Source organism: Astyanax mexicanus, chromosome 21 (genome assembly GCF_023375975.1).
Source record: "Astyanax mexicanus isolate ESR-SI-001 chromosome 21, AstMex3_surface, whole genome shotgun sequence".
Taxonomy (NCBI): domain Eukaryota; kingdom Metazoa; phylum Chordata; class Actinopteri; order Characiformes; family Acestrorhamphidae; genus Astyanax; species Astyanax mexicanus.
The window spans coordinates 8,618,963-8,633,050 of record NC_064428.1 but is presented as its reverse complement, the minus strand read 5'-3'; the positions used below and the strand labels follow the sequence as shown (position 1 = coordinate 8,633,050).

General features: G+C 37.8%; 1 protein-coding gene across 2 annotated transcripts; it reads right to left on the bottom strand.

Annotated features, from left to right (window-relative positions):
- Nucleotides 1–8,784: 8,784 nt before the first annotated feature.
- mettl21e (methyltransferase like 21e) lies at nucleotides 8,785–13,815 on the bottom strand. 2 transcript variants are annotated; one of them, XM_007238255.4, is made up of 4 exons: nucleotides 13,242–13,815; nucleotides 11,310–11,455; nucleotides 9,729–9,846; nucleotides 8,785–9,617 (listed from the first exon to the last, which is right to left on the bottom strand). In XM_007238255.4, the coding sequence occupies exons 1-4, from the start codon at nucleotides 13,438–13,440 to the stop codon at nucleotides 9,199–9,201; spliced, it is 882 nt and encodes a 293-aa protein (XP_007238317.4). In that variant the 5' UTR covers nucleotides 13,441–13,815; the 3' UTR covers nucleotides 8,785–9,198. The 2 variants fall into 2 exon arrangements, with proteins under 2 accessions (XP_007238317.4, XP_007238316.4); XM_007238254.4 differs by having other exon boundaries at nucleotides 11,310–11,467; nucleotides 13,242–13,805.
- Nucleotides 13,816–14,088: the final 273 nt, after the last annotated feature.

The window sequence follows — 14,088 nt, the reverse complement described above, 5'->3', positions numbered from 1 at the left end:
ATGTGTGTGCATGTGTGTTGGGGATGTTTTGTATTTTTTGTCAGTGGCACACCTGGGTTTTTTCATTGCCAAGATAGCAATATGCCAGATATTTACCTAAACACACATCATTTCCAGACCACCGCACTAGTGTAGATATATTTACACGCACTGTTGCTATTTAAAAGACTACAGGTGGAAGGTGTGAAAGTAGACAGATTGCAGGATGTAGGATAGCAATGAGCATTGTGAAGTACAGTTTGCACAAGGTGTAAGAGGGGTTGTAAGCAGTAAGAACAAGTTACCATTTGTTTTGGCTAAATACTACACAACAGTATGGTGTGCAGAAATACTTTGGCCATGTAATGTACTGTAACTGGCTGGTAGAAGAATAGCAGATGCAATTTCCTAATGCACATTTATTAGCTGATCTACAACTGAAGTTATGTATAAAATTTAGAAATAATAATATAATTTAATTTAATTTAATTTAAGTATACTCATGATAATGTAGACAGATTTGAAAATTTACCTTGAAGTATACCCATGGAAAATCACTGATTTTACAATTTTACATACAATATTACCAGTGCACTTCTGATTTTAGCCATACTGACCAGGCTGCATTCTGTATCTTGCATTCAGAGCTTATCCTTTAGCGGAAGCACAACTCATCATCTCACACAACTGATGCAAATATAAGCAGCATACACACCTCGTACGCTTGGTGAATCTCCAGAAATATCCAGTTAATGGTGCTCCAACTGCATCATCAGACTTCTCCCAGGCAAGGTTATAGAGGATCAGCATCATGCAGGACACTCCCAGCATCACACGGACCTGCCTTATATTTAGCCCTGGCTACATGAAACAGGCATGCACGTAGGCATCCACACAAATAGAGAGAAACTGAGAGACTGGGATGAACGGGAGGGGCTGTCCTATTAAAGGAAAGTGTGTCAAGCATAATGATCACCATCATCGAGGCTCAGGCAGGATGGTGATAAATTAAAGCGACAGGTAGGAGAGATTTGTGGTGCGAGTTGTGTCAGGCAGTGGGGTGGAGATCACTGCAGATCTGTTGCAGAAGAGTTTCCACAAACAAATGATGCAAAGAGATGTAAACGACCCAGGGTTTTTATTGCTTTGTGCATTAGAAACTATTCAACATAAATTTGATATGAAAATTTTGGAAAATTTAATTTTTATTTTCATAGATTTCTTGACTTAAAAAGCAGTCAACTGGCACCCAGCAAAAAGTTGCATCCACAAGTTTGGACAAATGGACATATCATTGACCTGTAAAAAGGCTCTTAGAAGCTCATTTTGGTGAGAGATCAGTAATTGCTAGACATGCCGCCTCTATGATGCATTCGAAGTGGAGTTATGATATAACTTAATTTTGGGAGATTGATTCACGACTTTTATTCCTCCCACTCAGCATTTTACTGTATAAACCCTCACTTCCTCTCTACCTGCGTGCCAAACAACTTTCCAACCATCTCCTCCTCATTTTCCTTCTTTTTTTATGTATCTCTTCTCATGGAGGGGCTTCAGCTTCAAGCTTCCCAGCGAAGCTGCCCCAAACTCCACCCCAAAACCATTAAGTTGCCCAATCCACCCTTTCTTCTTTTATTTCAGTTCAAGTTTAATGGAAAATACTAGCAAACACATTTTGCCAAGCTGTCTCAAGCTGAATTAAAAGTGTTTTCCCATTTTACCCTGTAAAAAGGCTCTTAGAAGCTCATTTTGGGTAGTGTACCTCCTGGTGAGAGATCATTAATTGCTAGGCACGCCTCTATGATGCACTCGAAGTGGAGTTATGTATATAACTTAATTTCGGGAGTTTGATCTACGCCTTTTACCATTCCCACTGAGCATAATATCAACCCGCACTTCCTCTCTACCTGCGTGTAAAATGACTTCCTTTTTTCTGTATCTCTTCTCGTAAAGGGGCTTCAGCTTCACACTTCCCAGTGAAGCTGCTCCAAACTCCAGCCCAAAACCTGAGTTTGCCCAATCCACCCTTACTTCTTTTATTCCAGTTTAAGTTTCCACCATATTCATGGGAAATACTAGCTAACACATTTTGAAAAGCTTTATCAAGCTGTCTCAGGATTTTAAGACTAAAGGAATGAGCAGGATGATTGTTTAAATTAATTACACAATATCAGGGCCATCCATTAGACAGCCACCATCTCTTTCATTTGCAGTGGTGTTGTGATAAGAAACCTGGACTGAACTGTATGCTCCAGATTCTGTTTGGGATCAGCAGGATAATGCTCGCTCACACACTGCAAAAGTTTCCCAAGAATGTCTACAGCAGATTGCAACACTTCATTGGTCTGGCTGGTCTCCAGATGTATCGCCAATTATAGGAGCATCTGGGATGCATATATCTCATCTTGTATCCAGGATAGAAGCTCCAACAGGGTCTAAACTAAAGTTCTAATGTTTCTATTGTAGAGTTTTCTCCAATACACGTATCCTTTTACTCTTATGTTGTAATCACTCTCATATATCATCATCGTTTGTTTGATCTTGGTTGCTTCATGCCGTGTATACAGCTGTTTTAAAAGTGCTACAGAGATATATACACTGATAATAAAACTTGCCTACTAATATTACTCCATGCCATACGCAATTGTTAAGAGTTATGAGGGGAAACCCAATCCATGGTAGGCTCAGCATCCCTCTGGGCCATTTCAAAATCTTGGGTAACCCTGACCCCTGGCAATTCTCCCTGCCCTAAATTCTCTCTGCATCATCTGCTGTTTCTCTCAGGGTAAACAGACCCTACCAAGCTGGCAGCCACTTTAACTGGCCATCAAGTAAGGGTGGGCGATAAGGTTGCCCAATGACATCATTCCTTGCCTTTCATGTCGCTTTTCTGGCACTTGGTTCTGACAAGGACAACATTCTGGCATGGGTTTTAAAAGCATTGACTTGGATTATCTTTTATTAGATTATAAAAACTATGAATTGGATCTGAACATAAAGTATAAGGAGTAAAACTACACTAGCAGGTCTTTTTGGTTCTACCAAATTTAGTTTCTGTAGCTCAAAAAATGTGATCTGTAGAAAGGTTTTTCTACACAAGAATTTTGGTTAAAAGCAAATTGTCATTTCAATGCATTCCTGGCAACCGTCCACCATTCTGCATCATCTGCTGCTTCTCTCGTTATAAACAGATCTGGCAAAGCTGGTAGGCATTTTAACTGGCCTTCTTCAAAGTTGGTATGGTTGCCCGGTGACATTATTGCCTTTCATGTTCTTTTCCTGGCACTTAGTTTTGGTAAGTCCAACATTACGGCTGTGTTTTAAAGCATTTATTTGGATTATCATTGATTATTTTAAGAAAACTGTAACTGGATCAAATTATGAAGCATACAGCATAAAACTAAGCTATTATTTCTACAATTCTGCCAAAGTTTGTCTATTGTTTAAATGTTGTTTAAAAACGTGAGCTGTAGAGTAGTTAGAATTTTTGGTTAAAAGGAAATTGAAACATTGAAAAATTGAAGCATTCTGGGCAACCCTTCCATTCCTTAAATTCTCTCTGTAGAACCATCAAAGGTAGGTAACGTTTTCCTTCATCAAAGTTGGTATGGTTGCCTGGGCGACATTATTGGTTTTATGCCACTGTCCTGGCAAGTTCAACATTACAGGTGTGTTTTAAAGCATTTACTTGAACTATTATCCATTTTGTAAACGGGATCAGATTATGAAGCATAAAGTGTAAAAATACGTTTTTATTTCTACAATTCAAATGTGTCTGTTCTTTAAAAAATGTAAGCTGTAGAGAGTTTTTTATTTTTAATAGAGGAAAAGGAAATTGACACATTTCAGGGCATTCTGGGCAACCTATTTGCGCAAATTGGCCATCATCAAAGTTGGTATGGTTGCCCAGTAACATCATTCATTCTTTCATGTCACTTTCCTGACACTTGGTTCTGGCAAACCCAACATTCTCTCTGTTTTAAAGCACTGACTTGGATTATTATTATTAATTAGTTTATGAAAGCTGTAAATCAAATCTGATCATAAAGCATAAAGTGTAAAACTACGCTATTTGTATTTTGTATGACATGTAGATAGGTTTAAACTTTTGGTTCAAAACTAATGGACACATTTCAGTGCATTCTGGGCAACCCTCCACTGCTTTAAATGGTCTCTTCATCATCTGTTGTTTCTCTCAGGGTAAACAGATCCGGCCAGGCTGGAAGCCATTTTAACTGGCCTTCAAAGCTAAGTGAGGCTGGCATAGTTGCCCAAGGACATCATTCCTTGCCTTTCATGCCTCTTTCCTGGCACTTGATCCTGCCAAACGCCACATTCTCTCTGTTTTAAAGCACTGATTTGGATTATTATTTATTTGTTTATGGAAGCTGTAAATCATATCTAATTATAAAGCATATAATTACATTATTATGTGTCTGTAGGTCGAAAAATGTGACGTACAGAGGTTTAAACTTTCGGTTCAAAGCTAATAAACACATTTCAGTGCATACTGGGCAACCCTCCACTGCTCTTAATGGTCTCTTCATCATCTGCAGTTTCTTTAAGGGGAAACAGATCCTGCCAGGATGGTAACCATTTCAATTGGCCTTCAAAATTAAGGGTGGCTTTTATAGTTGCCTGGTGACATCATTCCTTGTCTTTCATATGCCTCTTTCCTGGCACTTGATTCCTGCAAGAACAAATTTCTAGCTATGATTTAAAGCATGGGCTTGGAATATCATTCATTAGTTTATGAAAACTGTAAATTGGATGAGTTTATAAATGTAAAATAAAGCATAAAATTATGCTGTAAGTTCTTTGATTCTGCCAAATTTTAGGTCTGTAGCTCAAATAATGTGAGCTATACAGAAGTTAGAATTTTTGATCAATAGGAAATTTCAGTGCATTCCTGGCAACTCTCAATTCTCCCTCAATTTAGCTCTTAGACATTTTAATTGGCCATCATAAAAGATGGCATGGTTGCCCTGTGTCATGATTATATCAAGAATCCCTCTGTTTTAACGCACTGACTTGGATTATCATACTTTATTTAAAGAAAAATGTAAATCAGATGTCATCATAAAGCATAAAGGGTAAAACTACAGTAGCAGTTCCATGATTCCGATGAATTTTGTTTCCGTAGTTTAAACAATGGGACCTGTAGAAAAGCTTTTCTTCACAAGGATTTTTGGTTAAAAGGAAATGAATCAATTTCAGTGGATTACTGCCATCAATGCTTCCATGCTCTCAATTTTCTCTGCATCATTTGCTGATTTTCTCATGGTAAACAGACCCAGCAAAGCTGGGAGGCATTTTAACTTGCAGAGGTAAAGTTGGTATAGCTGTCTGGCGACATTATTGCCTTTCAGGTCTCTTTCCTGGCACTTGGTTCTGGCAAACCCAACATTCTGGGTGTGCTTTACTAAAGCACTGACTTATCCTCCATTAGTTTATGAAAACTGTAAATCAGATCTGATCATAAAGATCTGTTTTTGGTTCGAAGCAAATGGACACATTTCAGCCCATTCTGGGCAACCATGCCCTGCTTTAAATGGTCTCTTCATCATCTGCTGTTTCTCTCAGGGTAAACAGATCCAGCCAGGTTGTTAGCCATTTTTACTGGCCTTCAAAGTTAAGCGTGACTGGTACAGTTGCCCGAGGACATCATTCATTGCCTTTCATGCCTCTTTCCTGGCACTTAATTCTTGCAAGCACAAATTTCTGGCTATGATTTAAAGCACTGGCTCAGAATACCATTCAGTCGTTTATTAAAACTGTAAATGTGATTAGATTATAAAACATAAAACTACACTAGGAGTTCTATAATTCTGCCAAATTTTGTGGCTGTAGCTTCAAAATGTGAGCTGTAGGAGAATTTAAATATTTGCTTAAAAGGAAATGAACACAGTTCCATGCAACCCTCTTCAATTTTGAACTATCATTGTGTCTTTTGCTGCTTCTCTCATGGTAAACAGACCCAGCAAAGCTGGAAGGTATTTTATAATTGAGTGACATTATTGCCTTTCATTTCTCTTTCCTAGCACTTGGTTCTGGTAAGCACATCAAAGGTTCTGTCTGGCTGTTGGTCCAGCTGACTAGGGTGCTGTGTCCACTATGATCAGGAGATCAGCTGCAGGAGCCCCGAGAGAGCACAACTGGCCTTGCTCTCTCTGGGTGGGTATATGGAGTTCTTTCCCCTTATCACTCCTAGGGTGATGTCGATCAGCACAAGTCTGCGTCTGTGAGCTGATGTATCAGAACCGAGTCGCTGCGCTTTCCTCTAAGTGCACTATGATGCTACTCGACAATGCTGCATCAGCAGCAGTTTGAAAAGAGGCATGTGCTAGTCTTCACCCTCCTGGTGTGTTGGGTATCACTAATGATAGAGGAAATCCTAATGAGTGGGTTAAGTATTTGGCCTTGTAAATTGGGGAGAAAATGGGATAAAAATGTATACTGTAACTACTTATACAGTGTTTGTATAAATGTACTGTAAATGTAACAGGGAATGCTCATGGCTGCACGTATACATGCAGCGCAGTGGAATGCCCACAGCAAGATCCTGTTTCCTAAATGAAGATCACATATCCCTCTCTAGACGACTGCCATTTCTTTAAATGCATCCGTTTAGGCTGGCAGGCGATTCAGCAACAGTCCTGTTTTTAAATTACAGCCTAATTGAAAATGAAGCTCTTAAAATAAACCTGTGTTAACAAGTTTTATACTCTGGAGGAAAGTTAATATATCCATCACGGGTTTAACATGTGGCCCAGCACTTAAACTCCTCACTGAAAATCCCAGCCTCGCCAACTGAAGCTGGTCAAGCTCGTTAAACAAAATACAAAAAAATGATATCAGCGTGTAGGTCTTCGTCTGTCATCAATGACTGCCATAATTTAGCCTTTTTAAAAATATTCCACAAAAAAACAGAAAACTAAAGAGACATGGTTCTAACCCACAGAAATCCAGGTTTCTTCTTCATGACACCCCTGCAAACAAAGGCGATGGTGTCTGGAAGACAGATGGCCTAGATGTCTTCGCATTTGACTTAGTGGCATTTATAGCTTATTATTATTATTATCTTTCAACAAGAGGTACACTACCAAAAATAACCTCTGAGAGCTATTTTATAGGGCAGTGGGGGAAGCACTTTTATGTCCCATCACACCTTTAATAATATACATAATAATATACAGAGCAGTCAACCATGCACCGTGCAGCTTGATTTAAGGTGTGTCAGTGTGTCTTTGCTATCACAAAGTAAGGAAAAGTAAATTTTCTATGGCTCAAAATGCTCAAAAGGTATGTACTAATTCTCTTAATTAATCATAGTTGTGTTTTAGGCAAAACGTGCAATAAACCAATCAGATAATACGGTCACATTAATTAACACTACTTATGACAGAATTATTAATAGACAACACTAATCACAACACTAATGTCTCAGTTCATTATTGTTTACAGCATTCTTAAGCATTCAAATGTAGTGATGTTTAATGATTAATTAAGTTATTTGTGACCCATATTGTAAAGTGTTCCTAATAATTCAAATGAAGAATAAACATTATTGAGAATTTGTGACCAAACTTTTGACTGGTACTGTACCAAAAAAAATCTGATTTAGGCTGGCAGCCTAAGAGACAAGACTTTTGTGCCTGGGTGAAAATAGAAAGTGAATCCAAAGAGTAAGAAAAAATCTATATAATTACTATATTTTATTATTTTATTTATTTTTAATGACAGATAATTTACAAATAATGTTAATTACACATTACTCAAAAATACAGAGTGCCAAAACTGTATTGTTTAGCTGCCAGTTGAGCAATACAAAACCACAGTGAATCAAATCTAAACAGAAGACACATAAAGGAAATTACAAAATAAAAAATCATCATCATCATGATCTTGTTTCTACACTCATTATCCATTTTCTTCAGCTCCACAGATCATAAAGGAGCACTCTGTAACCGTATAATAGTTACAGACTGCTATCATTAATATTATTATTAATATTTATTATTTTATTTATTTTTTGGGTGGTGGGTTATTTATTCTCAGCACTGCAGTGATTAGCAGTGATTAGCATGGTGATGGTGTTAGTGTGTGTTGTACTGGTACAGTGAGTGGATCAGACACAGCAGTGCTGCTGGAGTTTTTAAACACCTCACACTGTATTTACACTGCTCTTTCAAGTCAACACACAGTGATGTATCCCATTCATTTTTTTAATGGGCAGCGTCAGCTCCGTCAGACACAGTCACGTGGTGCATCATGGGTCCGGTGGGTGGAGTTCAATGTGATGCAATGAAAAGCTGAGGCGAACTTTATGCAAATTAATCTGTCCAACGTTATGCATCTATCCAATCAGAGAGCAGGTGTTTGCCTGTCAGCGCAGTGTATGAAAACATTTTATTTCTGCTTTAGAAGTTAATCACTATGGTTTCAGATTCCCTGTCCTTTATGATCAATCCCTGCTGATTTACAGGGACTCTTATCAAGATTGTTGGGTCTCCGGTGGGTTTTGAAAATATTAATATATAATTTGTTAGCCTATATGCTGCTCAATAGATAGTGTTAATAGATAGTAAGCTCAATCGAACATTTATATTTATCAGTTTATAGGAAATAAAGCAATTTTCCATTTCCTATCTCCTTATAAGGGCGTTTTTCCCTGGATATGTCCCAATTCACTAGCCGGGGCAGTGGTAGTGTATTGGATCGCGACCCTGACAACACTGGTTTGATCCTGCGTGAGGAGTGGTGTGTTTATTTATTTATATATTTTTTATTTCTTCTTGGGTTTACCTGCTTTGAGAGCAACTGTTCTGCAATTGGGTTCAACAACCCTCTGGGCTGGAGAGCTACTAGTCTGCAGCACTCCATCCCATTACACTTCATTTTACAAAACAGATTTGTTTTTTTGTGGCCCGCCACGTAATGACTTCGAAAATATCTGACTTAATTGCCAACCCCTGGACTAGAGGATGATCATCACAAACTGTGCAGCAACAGGTTCAGAGCTTCTGTCTCTGACTTTTATCTACAAGCTGTTTCAGCTGTAGGTAGGAGTGTGTAATAGAGTGGAGGACAGTGAGAGATTAATCACAGTGTTTAAAAACTCCAGCAGCACTGCTGTATCTGATCCACTCACTGTACCACCAGCACAACACTCATTGACACACACTAAATTCAGGACAGTTTTGTACCTCAGTACTAGTTTTATGCTGCAGCTCCAGACTGGCTTTGTGAGCGTTTCTTTCGCGCTGTGTATAATTTAATCCGCAGGCTGGGCAGATCATACAGCTCCTCCAAGTCAAATTTAGCTTGAAATCTGTCCACGAAGCTGTTCTCAGGGTCCAGCCGGAACCTCATCGCCCACAGGATCACAGTGTCCTCAGAGCACAGGTGATCAAACGTCTCCATCAGTTCGTTGAGGAAGGGATGGCTGTAAACCACATCAGCTGCCATGATGTAGTCGAAGTGGCAGGAGGCTCGAGGGAAGCGCTCCTCCAGCTGCTGCCCCCAGCTGAGCTCCGTCACACAGGGCTCATAGCGGCAGCGCCCCCTGGTGTTCCGGCTGACGTTGTACCGCAGGTTACCCAGGACGTCGGGCAGGTCGGTGGACGTCACCTTGGCACCTGTAGGTTATACCCTGCACTATGATTCACAGATACAACCCGGGACATTAATGCAGTATAACATCAGAGCACAGATGATGAGCACATCTAGATGTGATCACTGTTACTTACCCAGAAGGCTGCACACGATAGTTACGAGGCCGGTCCCAGCACCAATCTCGATGACGTTCTTATCCGTAAGGTTAAACTGCTCACGATGGACGTCAAGGAAATGACACAAAACCATGGCCTTATTAAAAAAGAGAGAAGGAAATAAAATCAATATTAGGATAATTGTGTACTGATGTATGTAATTTATTTAAGCCTTTAGAACAGGGGTGTCCAAACTACGGCCCGTGGACCATTTGCGTCTTGTTTCCTTTTTTTAGAATGGTTAGCGAGGTATTTTTGAAATTAAATAAAAGTTGACCCGCTATTAAGCACTTATTTATAATGTGAGATACAAAGTTTGACAGCTAAGTGTCGCTATAACATAAATGCAATCTAAAACGCTCCTCATCTTCTTTCCTTCCTTCATTATGCCTACATTAACATTCCTGAGCTTTTGGTAAAACATGGCAACTCCAAAGAAACAGAAAATAGACAGCGAATACAGAAGATTTCAGGCATGTTGGAAAAATTACTGTTTTTTTACTGAGTTCAGAGGGAAGTGGGTATTTTTAATATGTCAGGAATCGGTTGCTGTAATGAAGGAGTATATTAAGTATATTAGGAGACAATATGAAACGAAAAATAAAAAAAAAATAGTTTTTACAACACTGTCAAAGATAGTAACTCAAGTAAAATGTGGTGTAAATGATAGTAATCAAGAAAATGTATTATTATAAGTAGTATATTTCATTATGTGTTTTATTAGAAAGTCTGTGACTTCACATATATTTCTCCTTCTGGCCACCAACAAAAAAAGTTTGGACACCCCTGCTTTAGAATGTTCTAGATTTCTGCGTAAATTTGACCTAAAACTAATGGGAACCAAATTAAACAAACAAGACAAAAATATTAAAACTTGCTCATTTAATTATTGAGCAAAATGGTCCAACATTACATATCTATGAGTGCCAAAGGTATGTAACCCCCTTGAGGATTAGCAGATTATTAAAGGTAAAATTAATGTCAGGTGAGATGATAATCAGGTGTGAGTGGGCGGAGCCTGTTTCATCAGTCTGGTTACAAAACCATCTTTAAAGAGTGTGGACTCCACCAATCCACTGTCAGACAGATTACAGTGTACAAATGGAGGTCATTTAAGGAGAAAAGTGAGTAATAGTGAGTGAAGTCACAAAGAAACCCAAAGTAACTTCTAAGCAACTGAAGGCCTCTCTCACACTGGTAATGTTTATGAGGACTCCAAGGACAAAGTTGCTGCTCTCTAAAAAGAATATTTTGCAGTTTGCTAAAGATTACAATGGAAGAATATTTTGTCAATGAGACCAAAATAGATCTTAGAAGCGTTCCGTTTGGAGAAAAGAAAACACTGCATTTCAGCATTTACTCTAATACTGTAATCACTTGCATATGTCATCATTATAGTCACACATATAAAGCTTCATTACATCCCCAACAATTAACTTCTTGGTGTTTTATTTTTATGACAATAACTGTATAAGAAAACACAAATCCCCAATAAACAAATGATAAATTATTAACACAATTGCAAACACATGTCTGAATATGTATGAAGGTAATGCTTACTGAAGGCCACAGAACAGCACCGTAGCAGTCTGTCGACTCTTTAATTTTAATCTCCAGGTCAGCAAAGCTGTATCCCTCCCACGCCTCAGTTTTAATCAGGGATGGACAGAAATGCCTCATCATTATAGCTGCAGCCAGTTCAGCATCTGGAGCAACATCTGCAGCCGTGAGCAATCATATATATACTTTAACACAGCTTTTATAAACAGACACAAACATTATATTTCATAACTGACAAATTTATAGGACAAAAAAAAAGATTTAATACCAAGTGATTTTGAAACATTTCTACTGCTCCATTCATCATGAATATTTTGTTAGTGTAAAGGACAACTACCAGATTCAAATTATACAAAAAAGTACAAAAACAGGAGATTTAAAGTTTGAGGTACAGTGGTCAACAAGAGAAACCTGTTTTTTCTCATTTCTCACTTTGCAATTGTGTTTAAAGAGATAACATTTTCTGAAACTGTCATTTTTAGATAATAAGTAATTATTTTGAGATAATAATTCATTATTTTGGGATACTAAGTCATTATTTTGAGGGACAAAGTAATTATTTTGAGATAATAAGTCATTATTTTGGGATACTAAGTCAATATTTTGGGAAAATCCCTTATTTTAGGTTAATAAGTAATTATTTTGAGACAAGTCATTGTTTCAGGATATTATTTTTGGAGATAATTCCATATTTTGAGATAGTAGTTTATTATTTAAAGATAAATCCTTATTCTGAGATAGTAAGTCATTATTTTAAGATAAGTCCTTATTTTGGGATACTATGTTCTAATTTTGAGATAATAAGCAATTATTTTGTGATTCTAAGTCATTAATGAGAGAGAAATTTACGTAATAATAATTAAAAGAATTTATGCTGGATTTTTTATAGGTGTCAGGAATATGCTTCCATACAATGTATTTGAAATGACGCTATCCCGAATTTAGAAACAACAGTAATTTTTACACTTTTTAACCCCAAAATTCTCATTAGATGTGCCTACTGACCCTTTAGCGCTGAACTAAAGTCATGCTGTGATATTTTAGTGACAGTCCTGCCCATTTTAGCAACTCTGGGGTTTCTTTAATATTTTTTTCAAAAATCATCCCAGTGGTAAGCAAAAATATAAAAAACAACAAAATAAAAAAAATAAACAATAAAATTAAATTAATAAAAGTTTTGATGTTGTTTATGTGTAATTACAGTAATGTCAATTTTAGTAACATTTTAGAACTTCTATAAGAAAAACAATACTATTTTCAAAAATATATACAGTAGTGAACAGAGAAAAAAATAAATGCATTTAATAAAAGTTTCAGGTTTATGTGTAGTGACAGTCCTGCCTATTTAAGGACGTTTTACTAAGAGAGCAAATAAAATTAACAAATAGTTTCATGCAGTTTAACGTGTGTCAAATAAGTTATTTGAGTCATAGGTTAAACTAAGCTTACTGACAACTACTTGAATACCTGGCTCTCTGCTACTGTTACAGTCTATTAATAAACAGTGACATCTGAGCTGTTTGAGACAATAGGTGGTGCCAATATTACATAAGTGTTAATATAGAGAATACATGCACTGATACTGAGATTCACTCGCTTCAGCAGGACTGATCAACAGGTACAGACAAAGACTATAGACCTTAAACTTTAGACTTCAGGCCTTAAATATACACATTTTTGGACAAATGCTGAGTTTATATAATTCAAAAATAAGCATAATAGGAGATACACTGTAAATTTGTTACTATTTTACAAATCCATGTAATCTTAAACACTGCAGATTATGGGAACTCTCTGCAGAGTTGTTAATAATGTTAGTAAATACGATGTTCTGATCGTATATCAGACCTATTGTATCATTTTAACATTGGATGTTGTGTCACTCAGAATCAAGGCAAAGAAAATGTTAAAAATAATTTGATTATCACCCACCCTGAGTTTCAGTCTCCTCTGCCGGGTCCTGTTCCATATCTGGACGTAATCTGCGCGTTTTGCGATGGAAAACAGACTGTCCACTCTCTCCGTCCAAACATCCAAGTGGCAGGAGTTTCACATGACCAGGGGCAGCCAGAGAAAGGGGACCCCACCACATACTGAAGGCCAGAAATACAAGCCATGCTATTCCAGGCATCTCATACACACACTCTCACACACATCTGCTATGTTGATTGATTTCCCTAAATAGAAACCCGGGAAGCTGATCCTAGATTGGGTTAAGAAAACAATAGCTAAATGACATCCAGGCCACAGTAAATCTTTTAAGCTGGGATGGATTGGGCATTAAACTGCCCTACATGGTTCTGCTCTGTGCAGGTTTTTAATAGACCTGTATGAAGTGACAGTGCAGTCAGGGCAGAATGACCTGGCATGAAGATTAGCTACAGTATGTAAACTCCAATCTCGAATCAAGCCTTAAATCAAGTCTTACGTACCGGAGGAACTGGTATACTGCAAAAATACCAGACGGGAAATTAAAACCGGTATGCATTTTCCACATACCGCTATAGGCCCTGCGGATTGCCGTGAACCGCTCCGCATAAGAAGCACACTGGCACAGCTCGCTAAATAGAGCTAGCCTGTTAGCATGGCAAGCTAACACACTGGAGTCAAAATAAAATAGAAAAACAAAAAATCAAACAGCAATTATTCATTCAGAAAGAGACCAATGGAATTACAAAAAAAAAAAACACATCCCATCACACCACTGCGGATTGCCGTAGAGAACAGCTCCGCCAAAAAGTATACTAGCACAGCTCCCTAACTACCGCTAGCCAGTTAG